Genomic DNA, 19,499 nt, shown 5'->3' with positions numbered 1-19,499 from the left:
AGAGTTGAATTTTCAACATTAAAAGTCGACAGAGCAGAGATCAGCGCCCCATGCCTCAATTCACAATTGTAATTATACAGAAAACTCCTGTAAATCACAACATACAGAAACTTCATTAACAGATGTTTTTACAGTGTAGTTCTATTGCATTTACTATTTATTGCAATGACAAAAATATGCAAAAATAAACTGTATTTTAAAAATGTTCAATATGCTGTGCAGCCCTACCAGCCAGTTAATGGCAGTCCAGCAGGTCAACCACAAATGATGACCATTATCCAACACTGACTAAAAAAAAAATCAAAAGGAAACAAAAAAACAAAAAAAAAAAACAAATGAAAATAAACAAAAGGAAACCAAACCAACTCAAAATAAAATGAAAAAACAAAAAGGAAACAAACAAAAGGAAATCAAATCAAAACAAAAACAAAACTAAAGTGAAAAACAAAAACAAAATTAAAACAAACAAAAGGAAACCAAACAAAAGAAAAACAAAAGAAACAAAACAAAAGTAAAACCGAGCAAAATTAAAAATCAAAAAACAAAAAAGGAAACTAACAAAAAGAAGCTAACAATAGGAAATTAAAACAAAACAAAAAGGAAAACAAAACAAAAGGAAATCAAATCAAAACAAAAAAAAAACGAAAGTGAAAAACAAAAACAAAATTAAAACAAACAAAAGGAAACCAAACAAAACAAAAACAAAACAAACAAAACAAAAGGAAAACCGAGCAACATTAAAAATCAAAAAACAAAAAAAGAAACTAACAAAAAGAATCTAACAATAGGAAATTAAAACAAAACAAAAAGGAAAACAAAACAAAAGGAAATCAAAGCGAAACAAAAACAAAACCGAAAACTAAAACAAAACAAAAAAACAAAAACAAACTAAAGGATATAAATTAAAAGGAAAACAAAACAAAACGAAAAAACAAAAAGGATACAAACAAAAGGAAACAAACAAAAAGAAATGAAACAAAAGAAAATAAAACAAAAGGAAACAAACAAAAGGAAACAGAAAAAAGGAAAGGAAAACAAAACAAAACGGAAATCAAACAAAAAGCAAATAAAAACCAAACCAAACCAAACTCAAAAAACAGATAACCAGTTAACCAGCCGCCAGGTACCATGCACCTTAAACTAGATTTAGCAGGATTTTTGTGTCTACTTCCAATGGAAACCTACAGCTCACATTCAATTAAAATCCCCATCAGTACCCTTTTGACAGAAGAGACACCTCAAAGACAGAGCTGAACATGTTCCCCTGACATTTCCACCTAGGGGTCTATGGTTATGCAAATCCTGCATTTCCCTTTCCCTCTCGCTGTTTGATCAGCCCTGAACTCTGGAAGCAAAATGTCAGACTCTTTCCTTCTGCATGAAAGAGGGCAATTTTCTGGTCTTGTTTTGACAGACACACATAAGCCTTTCCCCCCCTGACACACTAACTTACAATTTGAGGACTTGATGACTAAAACGTGGCTTCCTCCCAGTGTTGGGTTTTATAGTGAGATTATTTATAACAGTCTATGCATATGCATTGTCAGTTTATTACAGCACATTACACTATAAAAATGCCAGGCTCCACATAATTAGGTTGATGTTACGTGGGGATGTGGCTCTGTTGTTCTCTCCTCACCTTTCCGTTTTATTTGCTGTCTGCTGTCCTTCTAAAATCAAGGTGGTCCGATCGTCTCACAGAGTGGACCAATCAGAAGAGGATGGGGGTCATTTAAGCACTTCAGTTTCTTTGGTTATTTAGAGGCGGGGAGAGTTTAGTTAGCAGGTGTTTTTTATTTGTTATTGTCTTTTATTTGGCACCGCTTATTTTCCTACCCTCTATCAGATTTGTTTCAATTGATTTATTTGCTTATTTTGCATTTATTGTAGACATCTGTAAATATACTCTGAGCGATTAAGTAATCTTTTTTTCTTCATCTTTATTGTTATTAAAGTGAACCACTTTTTGCCACGTCCGTTGTCTGTGTTGATCCATGCTAACATCTCGAGGGAATTTAAAAAGATATTGGGTTGTCATAATTATGTTTAGCTCTTTTATCCTCCGAGCCACTTGGGGCATAACATAATTCGGGGGCTCGTCCGGGATCTTTCATCAGCATCGAGGAAGCCCGGATACTTTTGGTAGCCCATTTTTTCCCACTGGGAGTAGCTGCTGTGACCCGACACACACATCGTGAAAATTTTAAAGCTAGGTAAGTGTTACAAATTTGATAATCCTGTGTCGTGGGTTGCCCTTAAGTGGATTGAACGTAAAGCAATTAAGCAGTCCCTAAAAAAAAAGGAATTGTGTTTTATTTTAACTCACTTTAATGAAGCAGTTTTAATAAAGTCATTCTCTGATTGTACATTGTTAAATTGAGATTAAACAAACTTAAATCTGGTATTCCAGTATGGAAAATCAGAATTTGTTTAGACTTCAGCTCAGAGTTCGACCAAACCGGTCTTTAGGAGTCATCGGTATTGTGGAAAATCAGATTAGGATAGCACTGTCCTTGAGTTTGAGCAACTATCACATCAACATACGCACACCTTCAGCTTCACACGGCCACCCTAACGAGACGGCTTTAAGGAAAGACAAACAATGTTAAACTATTAATAGAAAAGACCCTACAGTGAAACACTGTGTGCTGAGAACTGGCAAACTGCTGTGGTGCAACAACAGTTAAAGGGACATTTCACCCAAAAAAGAACACTCTGGCATCGTTTATTTATGATTTTCTTCTTTCTTCCGTGGATTACAAATGATATTTTTAAGAACATGTCAGTGCTTTTGTTGTCTATACAATGAAAGCCAATGGGGTCTAAAGTTGTTTTGGCCACCTTTGACATTTATTGTATGGCCAAAAAGCAGTATGGACACTTTTTTTAAATGTCATTGGGGTCGTTTTGTTTAATATTAGTCACAAAATAAAGAATGCCACCAAGTTTTAACACAACACTGGGATGGGTAAATTATAAAATGTACATTTTTGGGTGGACTGTTTCTTCAATCATTCATTCATTCATTCATTCATTTTCTTGTCGGCTTAGTCCCTTTACTATGCCGGGGTCGCCACGGCGGAATGATCCGCCAACTTATCCAGCAAGTTTTTACGCAGCGGATGCCCTTCCAGCCACAACCCATCTCTGGGAAACATCCACACACACTCATACACTACGGACAATTTAGCCTACCCAGTTCACCTGTACCGCATGTCTTTGGACTGTGGGGGAAACCGGAGCACTCGGAGGAAATGTGAACGCAGGGAGAACATGCAAACCCCACACAGAAACACCAACTGAGCCGAGGCTCGAACCAGCGACCCAGCGACCTTCTTGCTCTTGCTGTGAGGCGACAGCACTATCTACTGCGCCACTGTTTTGCCCCTCCTTCAATCATGAGCATGTCAAATAGTTTATGATAGGATTTTATTTGATAACATTACAGTGAGAATGAACTAATGATGAAAAATCACCTTATTAATAATATTTGTGTTAACTATAACATTTACTTACGCATTTTCAAGGTCATAAGTTGCATGTTACCATTAGTTAACACAAACACAATGAAAATTAATCCCCATCACAAGTTAACAAATGCTGCAAAATCTTATTGCTTGTTCATGTTAGCCAACGCATTCATTAATATTAACAAATATAATAAAGTAACAAATACACTTAACGCATTCTTTTATTCAATTTGATATCAAAATTACAACGTAAAGTTCAATTTTGATATCAAATTCAATAAATGTAATCATTTGGCAGAAGCTTTTATTTTTTAAGAGTTGCTCTCTGTAGAACAAAATCATTCATTTGGTTTTTATTTGACATTTTTGCATTTATGCTGAAAAAGCTTCATTATGGATGTGACACATCTCCATTACGCATGTGACAGATGTGAAATTAGCACTTGTGTGACTTTGGTAAAAAAAGAATTGCTTGAAAACATTGACAGAGACATTGTAGATTTTTTTATTTTTACAGTACTGTAAAATACAAGCCCTTTACAAAAAGGATTTGGTTTCGCTATTTTGGTGAAAACTTTGGCATGGATTTGCTCTGATTTTGTTCATATCATGACAGTAGCCACACTATACCAACCCACAGTTCTGTTCAAACTGCTTCCAAAAGTTGACTTTGCATGATACAGTAGGTGCCCTTTAAGTGCATCCCCACTCTTTATACATAATATTTTCATCCAGTGTCTTCAAAACTGGACGAGTTGCACTGTGAACCATAAGATACTTTTATTAGTGTCAACGTTCAAAGTTGCACCAGCCCAGGCTTGACAAACATCTTGCATCATGATCTTGGCTACACAGTCTCAACTTTGGCCTACAGGGTCAAAAAAGAGCCCCGAGTGAACCCAGGTGACCTCCCAGATTACAGGTCACCCGTTTCCTACTTCTGACTGTAATGAGAGGAACCGGTCGGTGCAGATGTGCAGAAACTGTATCCTCAAATATACTTCTCTCATCAGCTAGCTTAGTATGATCATTATGGCTGAGTTATTGGGCATAATGAAATCAGACGCTGGCGGCTGCCAGGCTGTGACTGTCACCTCAATATCAGTCGAGCTTTGGAAGATTTTTCAAAACATATGACGCTGAGAAAACCAAGCGATTTAGTCCAAACCTTTGGTCACAGTTGCACAAGACAGATCATGTGAGAAGTCCAACAGAAATATGTGCGCACGAGCTTGCACAAAGGCATCTTTGTGATGGTGTGTTTGTGTCAGAGTTGGAAATAGAGAGACTGTGACCTGATTATTCTGTTCTGCATTAGAAAACACAACATGTCCTCAAAATTGATGGAATTGGATTGATGTTGATTGAAAAAATTGAACAGGCTCACAATGCTTTACCATCAACATTTAAATGGATTTTGAGGAAATGAGTATAGATTTTTTTGCCTGTAGAGCACAAAAAATAGTTAATAGTTTGCTTTTTGAAAGGAGTCTTTTAAGCTTACCATTTGATTCAAAATAAAATGAGGGATAAAAAAATAAAAATAAAAAAGGTTTAAATAAATTGTTGATTTAAATTTATATATAAATATAAAATTGGCTGTTCATTCATTCATTTTCTTGTCGGCTTAGTCCCTTTATTAATCCGGGGTTGCCACAGTGGAATGATCCGCCAACTTATCCAGCAAGTTTTTACGCAGCGGATGCCTTTCCAGCCACAACCCATTTCTGGGAAACATTTACACACACTCATACACTACAGACAATTTAGCCTACTCAATTCACCTGTACCACATGTCTTTGGTCTGTGGGGGAAACCGGAGCACCCGGAGGAAACCCACGTGAAGGCAGGGAGAACATGCAAACTCCACACAGAAACGGCAACTGAGCCGAGGTTCGAACCAGCAACCTTCTTGCTGTGAGGCGACAGCACTACCTACTGCGCCACTGCATCACCCTATATATATATATATATATATATATATATATAAGCTTAAAGCAAAATTGTCCATTTCCATTCAATAGAAGTCAGTTTTATATAGACACTTTCAGTTAGAATGAAATAACTCTGATTGAGAAATACAGTATAGTGTTTTTATGAACATGAATATTGAAGAAAAACACTAAGTCTGATGCTAAACAATGCAATATTCGATATGTAGACCAATGATGTGTGTTATCAGCTATATAGTGTGGATGGAGAGATCATTTCGAAAATGCTAGATGCAACGCCAGTGTGGACGTGGATCTTTTCCTTCTTCAACGCCATTTTAACACTAAAAAGTATTAGTGTAAACAGGGCCTAAGTGTGCATTTTTTGCGAGTGGGTTGTTGCTGCGACGGGGGCGGGGTAGAGGATCACGATGCCGGTGAGGATTGCAATGGACGATGACATTGTCTATCAACCCAACCCTAATTTATATCACAATATATCTCACAGAATAACAAAACAGAAGGATGTGCCAAAACTTTCTTCAGTATAACAGAGAGAATGTCATTGTGTACCTTGGCTCTAAATGTCAAACAACAAAAATAAGGTCAAGAGTCTTGGTGTTATTCTGGAATCAGATCTTAGTTTCAATAGTCATGTCAAAGCAGTAACCGGATTAGCATACCATCATCTCAAAAACAGGAACTGGATGCTTGCTTCCAAAGAGAAATGTGTTCATGCTTTTATCAGCAGCAGGGTGGATTACTGTAATGGACTCCTCACTGGCCTTCCCAAAAAGACAGTCAGACATTTGCAGAGCGCTGCAGCCAGGATTCTGACCAGAACCAGAAAATCAGAGCACATCACACCTGTCTTCGGGTCTTTACACTGGCTCCCAGTTACATTCAGAATAGATTTTAAAGTATCATTACTTGTCTATAAAACACTAAATGGCCTAGGACCTCAGTACATAACAGAAATGCTCACTGAATACAAACCTAACAGATCACTCAGATCATTAGGATCAAGTAAATTAGAAATTCTAAGAGTTCAGTCAAAGCAGAGTGAATCTGCCTTCAGCTACTACAGTTTTTCCCAAAATCGTGCAGCCCTACTGTAAACCACATAAACCTGTACACACACGCGCAAACACAGATACATGGGAGAAACACAATCCCTAAAGATACATTGGAAGAAAATGATTCTTCAGAAATTTAAGTAGAATTATTAGGACGCTCCAAGAAAGTTCAGATAAATGGTCTCTTTTTCAGTCCGTATCCCACTTCACAGACATCTGCTCGAGGTGAGCCGTTTGCCAGGGCGTCTGGTAGTCGGTCAGGATTTTCAGCTCTACCTTTCCAGGAGTAATCACTCAAGAATCCAGATCCTCCAACCGCCAGATTCACTCTCACAGACACATTCGACCCAGGAGCTCTCAAATCTACCCAGCTATTCCCTAGATCTGGAAAAAGACCTGAGACGGGGGGCCCCTGCTGAGGCTCTCTATGCATCTAGCATATAAAAACAATTTCCCTGGCCTCCAGTTTTACACAATCACACGCTCCCATTGTCTACAGCAGGAAAGTCATCTCTCATGACGTCCCATGGGACTCGAGTGAGATCTTAAAACATCTGAGGAGAGACGTTTCCCACACCTGATGACAACAACTAAAACGGTCTTTGCGGAGGCAGGGATGATCACATTTATGGAGAATACAGCTTTAAAAAAGGCTAAAATACTATTTAAAATTTCTGAATATTTGCAGTTGAGCTTTATATTCTATTTGCCATACTGCTTAAAGGTTTTAGGTCAGTACAGTTTCTGGACTACTGCAACACTATTTCTAAAGGATTGGTCAATCCTATATAAATCGCCTACAAGTGGTCCAAAACGCAGCTGCCAGACTTATTTCTGGCAAATTTGAGCACATTACCCCCAGGTATCTCAGCACTGGTATTCTGTATATTTTTCAATAGGTCTGGCATCTTCATATTTATCTGAACTTGTCACTGTTATCATATCTGCTACATGTTTAAGGTCATCAATTCAGAAATTAAAGTTCCCAAATCAAAGTTAAAGAAAAAGGAAGACTGGGCCTTTTCTATTGTGTGCCCCAAATGTCTATTAGAATAGTCTGTGTTTAAAGGGAAACTGAAACGTCACCTTTTAATACCAGAGTTATTTGAGCATGCTGTTTTCTGTTTTATGTTGTATACATTGTATGCTGTCTTTTGTGGTACCTCCTAGTACAGGAGCCAGTCATCGATCACTATAGACTGACGTATCTCTGGGAGAGAAGCTCAGACCAGACTTGTGTTTTTATGACGGTTTGGTGATGATCTAATGCACTGGAATCTCAGCAAGTACTTGCTTTGATTATATATACACATAAAGCGTGAAATCTGTGCTTTTAAATGAACCAAGTGCACATGAAAACAAAAGTTTTTTGGTTTTGTAATCTGTAAGAAAACGAACGCGAGGTGCAGTCCATCCTGTCAAACCCACATCACATGACAGCAACAACTCAAACGCTCATAAACTTGTAAAACAACAAAAAAAAAGAGTCGCAGTTATTTCTTTAGGAGATTCACCATCAAGACCAAGTTGTGGATTACTTCAGAAAACCAGTGCGATCTGATGAAGCATTATTCAGAGTTTAAAAATATGTAAAACGGCCATAAATGAGGTTGGTGTCGTGATCTCGTTCATTTCGAGTGCGCAGGAGCATTTGCTTAGGCAACCTGAAAATATGCAGATTTTGTTTGATTCAGACGTTTAAAAACTGATCTTATGAGATTGTTTTTGTTTAATTTCATTGCCGATTACAAATATGTAATGTAATCGTAAGCTTGGCAAACAGTTTTGGAGAATTTAATGTTTCCCCATTCAGACAGAATGCCCAAGCATACTGCCCGAGAGGCGTTTCAAAGATGGCCACTGAGTGAAATGACTTGCCTTAAAGGGACGTTGATTTAATCTATTGTTAATGTATTTCTGTAGCTCAATACTCTTAGATTCCACAGAAAATCATTAAATTAATTTGTATTTGTTCAATTGCATTGTATTTTATGCAGATACTCCTGTACAAATGATCCAATCAATGTAAAAATAATTTCATTCCAGATTGAGTTTTAAGTGATCATGTGAAATTATATTCATACCGCAATATATACCGCAGACAGATTAAATATTCCAAAAATTAGTTTTTGTCCAATATCGTCCAGCCCTTTTACAAATCATTGCAAAAATTGTTTATTTATTATCACATTGAAACATAATTTATTTCTTTTGCTTCTGGTCACATGATGCTTCAGAATTCAGTATTATATGATTTTTGAAAAATAAAATATTAGAAATACTTTTTAATAAATTATGAGAAAAGGCTGGTTTATACTTGACCCATGTTGCCTGCCTTGCACATAGTCGTGCATTTATATTTCTGCGTGCTGTTTGTGTTTCTCTGCAACTACACTTCCGAATTGCTAGCTAGCAGTAGGTTTTTATGTTCCTCGGAGTTGACTTTCTTTGCGGGTCTTTTGTTTTTTCTAAACCCTCCAAGTAGCTCAAACTCGATCATTCAGAAGTGGGAACCGGCAGACGTGCAACAACTTTAATCATAAAGTAAACACAAAACAACAGTCTTCATCTGGAGCTCCTTCATGGGACTTGACACTTGTAAACAATCGCTCCATCACGACCGCCCAGACTCATCACCACTACCAGGACGAACAATCACAGAGCTTGTGCTACGCATCATTGTGGCATGTTGTTACATCTTTGCAACTACGTGAAGGCTGCGCCTGACCATACACATGCGCTTGAAGCAGAAGTATAAATCAGCTTTAATGTATACTTGCTAAATAAAAGTATTAAAATCTAAAAAATAAATAAATAAATACTCATACTCTATAATATATGAATAAAATATACATATATAAACATATATGAAGCATTAACATTATCTTTTGAACGATATTATTTTACAATACTACTATATTATTATAAAATGATATTATTATATAATGTATAATTGCAAATAATATAATATACTTATTATTTTTATTTAGAATGAACAGAACATCAGTTATTTAAATAAACATAAAAATACAAACAGGTAATCAAATGCTTTGAAAAATCTGACGCCAAAAGAGCACAGAAGGGTGGATGTTTAAACAGTCCTAACCTGCAAAATGATTCCTCCATAAAATATCAGCGATAGTCATTGGTGGACCAGCGGCAGGGTGGTGTTTACCTTTGTCATGGTCGTTCTTAATCATGTCCATTAGAGAGTTTTCCAAAGTCTGCAAGTTGAAGGGGTCGAAGGGTCGATTCCGATCCTGAAAGACAGAAGGAAAGGTGTTAAAGGTCAGAGGTGAAAGATGTGTCACACTGCACCACCATTTCACAGCCTTTCTAATTAGAGTCAATCCCAAAGTTTTGGACCAAATCATTTTTTATCCAATAAACAAAAACACAAGCTAAACAACAGTACCATAAAGCCACATTAGCAGGCTAGCCAGTTAGGTTTCAGTTTAGTTTACAACAATTCTGGGTTTTAGGTACCATGAATGCAGCTCGGATCAGCTGCTTTTTAAAATCATGGCAACAAAGAGTGATAACATCGAGCTGCCTTCATGATACCTAAAACCAAAGACTGATGCAAACTAAACTGAAAGTTAACTGGCTAGCCAGCTAATCTAGATTCATAGTACAGGTTCCAGAAATGGTAGCGAGTGTCCTCTACACGCAAAATAATGTTATAAATGGGCACACACGCACACATGTGTAACGGAGGCCAGCTAGTAAGTGCTGTGCAAGTAAACCTCACTCCTAGAGGCTATGGTCTTTAGCCTCCTTGGTAGAGCAACCGATTCCCATACAGAAGATCGCCGGTTCGATACCAGCTCGGAGTGGGTTGGGTGGTGTAGGACCGGCGGGGTTGCATTGGTGCCGTGACCCGGACGTGAGTGAGGTTTAGGGGGTGAGTGTAACGGAGGCCAGCTAGTAAGTGCTGTGCAGGTTTACCTCACTCCTCTGACCTCTAAAGGTGCTCTAGCGACAGTCACTAGAGGCCATGGTCTTTAGCCTCCTTGGTAGAGCAATCGACTCTCATTCGAGAGATCGCCGGTTCGATTCCGGCTCGTAGTGGGTTGGGTGGTGTAGGACCGGCGGGGTTACATAGGCACGTACAAAATGATCAAAGAAAATTTTTCTAATTTTTCATGATTTTAGTCCACTTCAGTATTACTGTTAACTTTTTTGTCTTATTTTGTCTGTGATTTTTACAATGTTAACACAAACCAAATAACATAAACCGAATGCCAGCTTTCACAGATATTTTTGTATATCAGTATATTCATATGTTAGCAAGCATGTGTGTGTCTGTGTGTATGACAATGTGTCTAGATGAATACGAGGAAGCACACAAAATGCATTATCTCAGATCATTTTGAGAGATATGGAGGGGGAAATATGGAGGACCAGGAGTGCCAGTTAGAAATAAAACGAAGAATCAAATTATTCATTTAATAATTGAAACATTAAATGTGTATAAATAAATCACAATTTAAATCAACAATTAATGGAAAAATAAATAGACATTTTTAAATGTGCTTATCTAAATTGTGATTTTAAACGTCATTTAATAAAGCGATTAAGCAATGCATTTAAAAATAACTTTTAAATATATAGAGACAATTTTATGAAAGTTTATTTAATTGATGTTTTAAAACGCTGATTAAACAATAAAAACGTATATTTATAGATTAGTTTAAATGCATTTAAATGCACAATTTAAATAGCTTTTCAAAAAAGCATTTGACAAATGCTTTTCTCTGTCTATTTCCCACTTGCTTCTCTTTTCTTTTTGCTACATGCTTTTCTCGAGTTGAAAAAAAAAAAAAAAAAACGAGGTAAAAAATGCGATTGGACAGTACACATGGGCAACTAATCAACTTTTGCCTCAAGTCGAGCTAAACCCTCTTTCGCTTGTAAACGAAACGCACGCTGTAGTTGGACAGAGAAAACCATAGCTCATTTTAGCGGGAGTTTAAAGCTCAGAAAAGCGACTGAAATGTCAGGGATGTATTACCTTTAGCAGAAATTCTTATTTGGATTATTACTGTCTGTATAGAAAAGTTTTACAGTTGAGGGGGGACGTTACTGTAATCAGGCGAGTCACTCCAGTTCCTCAAATGTAAAAACCTCCATGTGTTGGTAAATTTATGGTTCTAAAAGAACTATTTTTAAGTTTATATTCAGTTATTTCACTAAAAGGGAATTAAAAAAGCTATTCTTCGCCTTAAAGGTGAAATCACTGAACCTACATTAAAAATTACAAATTAAAAATAAATTAAACTAATTAATTCAAAAAATAAATTAAATGTATAAATTAAAATAAATTAATATAGACCTAAAAAAAGAGAGACAGGTTGAAAACAACATTAGAGATGATAATACAAATAGTAATGTAGTTTATTTACAGTTTCCTTTTAATCATCCACGACAGTAATTAGATGAACTAAGGAAAGACACTGTAGGGCAGAGCAGCCTTAAAACCAACTATTAACTTTTTTATTTTATGTATGTAAATATACAGTTGAAGTCATAATTATTAGCCCTCCTGTTTATTTTTCAACACATTTCTAAACATAATAGCTTTAATAACTAATTTTTTATAACCGATTTATTTTATCTTTGCCATGATGACAGTTAATAATATTTTACTATTTTTCCAAATAATTTTGACCCTAAAATTATTTTAAAAAAATGAAAAACTGCTTTTATTCTAGCTGAAATAAAACAAATAAGACTTTCTCCAGATGAAAAAAAATTATCAGACATACTGTGAAAATTTCCTTGCAACATAATTTGGGAAATATTTAAAAAAGAAAGTCAAAATCAAAGGGGGGCTAATAATTCTGACTTCAACTGTATATGTGTGTGTGTGTGTGTGTGTGTGGTTGTGCGTGTCATCATAATGATTCAGCATATACACATAAATATATAAAAATAAACTGTGCAGTTAAACAAGTAAAACACATCAGAAATAATGGCTCAGGGCAGCTTTATCTATTTTTCGTTCAGAAGCGCTATGAATTTCTAACTCGTGCTGTGCCTCATGGTCACGATGGTTAATCTGCGTCATCATCTCTACTTCAATATTTCTCCTGCCATCTCACAGCCAGACTCGGATCAGGTGAGATGGCCAGTCCACACTATATGCGATCAAACAAGTTGAAGAGAATGAGCAGGAGAATGAAGCATAAGTGAAAGAGAGAGCGAGTCAGTGAATGTCTATGTGTGTGTGGATGAATCCGGCAGTGGGCAGAGGCCAACCCAGGGAAGCACATTGTTTGCACATCGAGCCTATTGTCACGCAACTGGCTGAGCATTCAAAAAGCGATATTTCCCCTCTCAGGTTCCAGATAAAAATCTGTCCACTTTGTGAAAATCATGAGCAATCAAAACGCTGAGCTCTTCACTTCACTCACTATCAGACACCAGCCACACATATTTCAGCATTAACCAACCACACACACACACATGCCATATCTTGAATTGTGGCAGTCTGTTTGCCCGCCTAATAGAGCTTCTAGTTCTTAAAAATGTGGTCGGTTGTTTTATTTCTAGGATGCAGAAAACAAGGAGGAATCTGTGAATTCCCGTCATGAAAATGAAAGTAGCTGCAGAATGTTATGGAATTTGGGAATTTTTGGTGACACAAATCAAAAATAGGACTGTGCAGTTAATAACAATCATAAATGGGCTGTTTTTTTACTACACATAAAGGCACAGACAATTTATATCATGTCATCTCACTATATAAAAACACGAACGTGAGCTTAATCTCCAGAGTAGTTTTATGTGAGAAAAATAATTGTTATATCACAAAAACACTACATATTAATTTAACTTGAATTGTGATAGAAATACAACAACAACAACAACAACAACAACAATAATAATAATAAAACAACAACACTACTACTACTACAAATAATAATAATAATAATACTAGTACTGCTACTACTAATAATAACACTAATAATAAAAACTTATAAAAGACTTAATTTCAATTTCAAAAGATTCAGAAATATTTTAATCTTGATTGTTTTCATTTTAAAAGATTAAACAAGCAATAAGATTAAGCAATAAGTAAAACAAAGATTCATTAAAATGTCCTTGGTCAATAAACCTACCTGACCTGTCGTTATATACATTTTTTTTAATTAATTGGAATAAAAAAACAAACTGTATTAATACTTTTTAAATATACTACTTTTTTAAATATATAAATATAATATTAAAATATACTCCATAAAATAATAATAAATAAAATAAATAAAAAAATAATCTTTCATGGGGCCCTTAAATAATGTTATTGGATATATAGTCCATAAATAAATAAATAAGTAAATAAAAACACAAATAAAATAAATAAATAATCTTTCATGGGGCCCTTACATTCTATTACAGGGTATATAGACTCCATAAATAAATAAATAAATAAATAAATAAATAAATAAATAAATAAATAAATAAATAAATAAATAAATAAATAAACTTCCATGGAGCCCTTACACACACATATATATGTATTTGTGCGTGTGTGTGTGTATACATAGTCCATAAATAAATGAATGAATAAATAAATAAATAATTCCTTATGGGCCCCTTACATTCTGTTATTGGACATATATAGTCCATAAATTAATTAATTAATTCATTAATTATTAATCTTTCATGGGGCTCTTACATTGTTATTTGATATATAGTCTATAGATAGATAGATAAATAAATAAATAAAGAAAGAAAGAAAGAAAGAAAGAAAGAAAGAATCTTTTATAGGGCACTTAGATTATGTTATTTTATATATATATATATATATATATATATATATATATATATATATATATATATATATATATATAGTCCATAAATAAATAAATAAATAATATTTCATGAGGCCCTTACATTCTGTTTTCTGATATATATATATATATATATATATATATATATATATATATATATATATATATATATATATATATATATATATATATATATATATATATATATATATATATTCATTCATACATTTTCTTTTTGACTTAGTCCCTTTATTAATATATAGTCCATAAATAAATCTTTCACGGGGCCCTTACATTATGTTAATTGAGATATTTAGTCCATAAACAAACAAATAAATAAATAAATACTCTTTTATGGGGCCCTTAGATTATGTCATTTGATATATATATAAAAAATAAAAAAATAATAATCTTTCATGGGACCCTTACATAGTTATTTGATTTGTAAAAAGTGTTATAAAAGTAAATGAAGGCATGAAACCTTGTTGATCGCAATGTTGAGTGAATCTATCAAAGGTATTCTTTGAATAAAGTCAAAATACATCTTACAGAACTGTATGAAATGGGGCTAAAAATAACACTATTGACTGTGTTTTAAAGGCCAATGTTGGGTGAAATGGTGATGCATTTAATTAAAATGACAATAATTAAACCTATTATTTTTATTTTTATAAAACAATGAGACAAATACCGTGTTAGATGAAGTGGGATGTCACTCACGAATCTTTTCTCTATTGTTGGTCCAACTGCTTTTCTACTGCTCTTCTGTTTTGTAGGTCATTTTAACCAAAAGCATTTTGGCTAAATACATAAATGCAAATGTGCAAATTGATCATCAATGCACATCTATATAAAGATTAATTATCTGTTTATAACGCTACATACAGCCTAGAAAGTCAGTATTACCAGAAGTATATACGTCTCTTAAAGGCTGCATTATAAAAACAAATCACACAATTAGCTCCTTGTTTCCTGTTAATCATCGTTTTTTGTTCCAAATTTGAGTTAGAATTTATTGGGTTACTTATTTATTTATTTATTTATTTTTACTGAAGTTCATCAACAAAAAGGGCAATTTAAACAATCTTTTATTATCAGGGCAGCATGCATGACTCATCAAAAACCATTTATGAGTATAATCCCAGGCAATTATGGAGAAACCATTGCATATAATTGACCATAATAAGATAACACGTTTACAATCCAAGGAATGAACACAAACTGCTTTGATAAAAGAGAAATATCAATATCCTCCATCTGAGAATATGTCAACAGTATATGGCTACAATGTTTCCGTTCATGACAGCAGAGCAGGCCCCGCCCTCTCACTCCACAAGCACCAATCAGATTCGAGTGGTGTTCCCTTTAAACGCCCCCAAACGAGCTGCGGGACAAACTCTGATGGGAATTTGAACCCTTCCACCTTACAAATGACATATATAGAAACAGCTGGGAAACAATTCAAAATAACTTCCCTATATTCGGAATAACTGGTGTTTCTGACAATTTTAAAGCAGCACTGTCAAAAACAAAGTGAAAATAATGATATCATTGAATGACATGAAAATAAAAAGTCATTCAGGTAAAAACAACAACATTTCAGTGTTTTATGACGAAACATGGCTTAATTACTTTTTGATATCAATAAAATGTAGCCTACTACCCGTGAAAAAATTGTAACTCAAAACAGTTTTTACGTGAATGAACCTCGTTTATTTATTGTATTAGACAATTATTATGATAAATAAATGGATTTATATATAAATGTCTGCTTTCTAAGAGAAGAATCTCACCTGAAAGGACAGCATATTGTTGCTCTTGTTGGTTCTGAGATTATTTAGGGAGTTTTTTTAATGTCAATGAACTATTTTATGATTATCATAAAGAAATACGTATATAAATTACGTTTTAGGCTATGCCTTTATAAACTTTTTACCACAATTAAATGTGTGTTCTGTGTGTTCAAATTGTAATTCAAAACATTTTATATTTGAATAAACACATTTTTTCGTACTATCAGTCTATACCAACACAAAATTTCGCTTTGCTATTGAGGTTGAAAGTTGGTTTTATATTCGCACATACTTTGAATATTCGGTCTGAAATCGCACGCAAGTGCCTTCAAGACAACACCATTTAAGCTATTTGACTGTGAACAATGTTGTAGCCTACTTTCATACTAATTAGCTGCTAAAACAATTTCACTATTTATCTGTAAAGAATAGGCTCTGAAATTATAGACTATATTAATAAGGAGAATGTCGGAATGCGCGAATATAAAACCAACTTTACCTCAGCCCTATGCTTTACGTCTATTGATGAAGTGAAGAATCTCACCTGAAATGGCAGCATGTTGTTGCTGTTGTCAGTTCTGAAGGGCTCTGGAGGATCTGAGATCATCCAGGGTTTCTGCAGGGCTCCGGGTCTCTGGTATTTCGGGGGCGCGATAACAGTGCTCGGGAAGGGCTTTTTGGTCGGGGAGATGGGGTTGAGCGGAGACGGGACGCCCAGCCCGAGCCCTCTCCGCGGGTCTCTGCCACTCCACGGGTTCGCCGCGGAGCTCCACACCGCGTTCTGGTGGTTATTCCAGGCGGACGAGGACGCGGACGAGGCGGCAACTTTATTAATTAGGGTCTGGTGACTGTAGGGGTTTCTCTGGTTCACTCCCAGCGGAGACCTTCTCATCTGCGGGGAGAAATTCCCACCGTACACCGGGTTGACGTGGTGGGGAAAGTTCTGAAAAAGCATCGTTCCGTTCACAGACGGAATCCCTTGGAAAAAGCCCTCGTCCACGGTGTTGGTGGACCAAGTGCTGCCGAACGACGGAGAGAGAGAGGAATCCTGAGGGAAACCCAAACCCGGTAACACCGGAGACTCCATGGCGAGCCGCTCGGAGTGACCGACGTGGTGCTGCTCGTCCAGGATCGGAGGCTCGGAGGGGGTCGGGGTGGATGGAGGCTCTGTGTTTGACGGGTCTTGGTGCGGGTGAGGCTGAGCTTTGCTTTTGTCCATCAGTAAATCATCCTGCATGTTTTGAGCTGAAACACAGACGATCAGTTGTTATTGATCACAACGATCGGGCGGGGATTATTATTATTAATGAGCCACTGATCAGCCATCAGCGGCACCGGATCTGTCTGTACTCCGGTTTTAACCCCCTCACTCATGTGTCCCCAACGCGAAAACACGAGAAAAGCTCGGAGGTCACCGATATTCGCCAATTTTCGCCACGTCTCGTTTTTCTCTCACCGGAACTCCAGACAGAAATGAGAAACTGATTCTTGTTCCTGTTTTTTTTTCTTTGTAAGCTCCGCCCCATAAATTTGCATACGTCAATAAATACAGCTGCGTCCTTCAGCAAGGTTATAAGAGAAACACTACACAGTTTTAATGCCATAAACGAAGTTTACGTTTTAAGTGTGTTTTGGATAGTAGACTCATTTGAAAACTGTCGTAAGACTCAATAAACAATACATCCAACATGTGACAGTTGCTGAATGACAGCTGGTAATTACAGATATTTTTGATTCAGTGCATAACACAACACATAACAATGTCAATCCCTATACAATACAATATAATGCATATGGGTCAAATACATTTTGGTGTCTTCACAAATACAAAATTCAAAAGATAAAAAATGTCTTGTTGACAAATAGGTAAAACCATTTAAGATTTAAACTGAACATGTATTAGTGGGGCTGCATTTAATTGTTTTTTTTTTATGTCGTTAAAATATAATTTTATTTACAATACCTGACAAGAGTTCTTTAATAAACTACAGTTACAGTAAATGGTATTTAGTAGGTGTTTTCTGTAAAGCATGGTAAAAAAGCATGAAGGTCATAATATTGATGGAAAAAATAAACAAGACACATTATAATGTCTGAGAAAAAAAAGGTATTACACTTTTATTGTTTTGATGCCAAAAGCCATGACCCTGTGCAATAGCTTTGTGCACTTTATGTCAATGTGTATGTAAATGTTTATTCTTACCAATGTATTAATAATGGAGCCAAATCAGTCTCAAAATAAATACATTTACAAAATAAAATTCATACATGCACAGGACAATTCACGTTTAGAAAAGCCAATTTGTAAACTCAAAACCTGATTCATAAATACAACACACAATTTGTGAATTCGTAAGTTACAAGCATAAATATTATCGCCAAATAAATTGTATTTCTGTATTTTCAAATCGTGTTTTGAATTTACGAATTGGATTTGTGTATTTATGAATCGTGTTGTGAATTTACAAAATGGATTTGTGAATTTATGAATCGTGTTTTGAATTTACGAATTGGATTTGGTATTTTTAAATCATGATTTGTATATACAAATTGGATTTGTGAATTTATGAATCGTGTTGTGAATTTCCGAATTGGATTTGTGTATTTATGAAATGTGTTTTAAATTTATGAATTGGATTTGTGTATTTATGAATCATGTTCTGAATTTACAAATTGAATTTGTGCATTTTCAAGTCGTGTTTTGAATGTACGAATTGGATTTGTGTATTTATGAATCGTGTTTTAAATTTACGAATTGGATTTGTGTATTTATGAATTGTGTTGTGAATTTACAAATTGGATTTGTATTTTATTAATTTTGTTGTGAATTTACGAATTGGATTTGTGAATTTATGAATTGTGTTGTGAATTTACGTATTGGATTTGTGTATTTATGAATTTTGTTGTGAATATACGAATTGGATTTGTGTATTTATGAATTGTGTTGTGAATTTACTAATTGGATTTGTAATTTTATTAATTGTGTTGTGAAATTACGAATTGGATTTGTGAATTTATGAATTGTGTTGTAAAATTTACGAATTGGATTTGTGTATTTATGAATCGTGTTGTGAATTTACTAATTGGATTTTTAATTTTATTAATTGTGTTGTGAATTTACTAATTGGATTTGTAATTTTATTAATTGTGTTGTGAATTTACTGATTGGATTTGTGTATTTATGAATCGTGTTGTGAATTTACGAATTGGATTTGTGTATTTATGAATCGTGTTTTAAATTTATGAATTGGATTTGTGTATTTATGAATCGTGTTTTGAATTTATTAATTGGATTTGTGTATTTATGAATCGTGTTTTAAATTTACGAATTGGATTTGTGTATTTATGAATCGTGTTTTAAATTTATGAATTGGATTTGTGCATTTATGAATCGTGTTGTGAATTTACGAATTGGATTTGTGTATTTATGAAT

The 19,499-nt window shown here is 34.9% G+C and overlaps 2 protein-coding genes across 16 annotated transcripts in view; one reads left to right on the top strand and one right to left on the bottom strand.

Annotated features, from left to right (window-relative positions):
- kmo (kynurenine 3-monooxygenase) overlaps positions 1 to 19,499 on the top strand; it is a 177,739-nt gene that overhangs the window by 23,970 nt on the left and 134,270 nt on the right. The gene's annotated exons all lie outside the window — the stretch shown is intronic.
- The window catches only part of cpeb3 (cytoplasmic polyadenylation element binding protein 3), a 64,987-nt gene that overhangs the window by 40,161 nt on the left and 5,327 nt on the right, over positions 1 to 19,499 (bottom strand). For 8 of the 15 annotated variants that reach the window (XM_087277261.2, XM_088651149.1, XM_087277260.1 and 5 more), the window contains exons 2-3: positions 16,611 to 17,311; positions 9,653 to 9,737 (exon numbers count right to left, since the gene is read on the bottom strand). In XM_087277261.2, the coding sequence (XP_087133387.1) occupies positions 9,653 to 9,737; positions 16,611 to 17,311 (786 nt within the window). 15 annotated transcript variants of the gene reach the window in all.

This window comes from Danio rerio, chromosome 13, assembly GCF_052040795.2.
Source record: "Danio rerio strain M-AB ecotype USA chromosome 13, GRCz13ab, whole genome shotgun sequence".
In the NCBI taxonomy this organism is placed as follows: Eukaryota; Metazoa; Chordata; class Actinopteri; order Cypriniformes; family Danionidae; genus Danio; species Danio rerio.
This window is presented reverse-complemented; position numbering and strand designations above follow the sequence as displayed.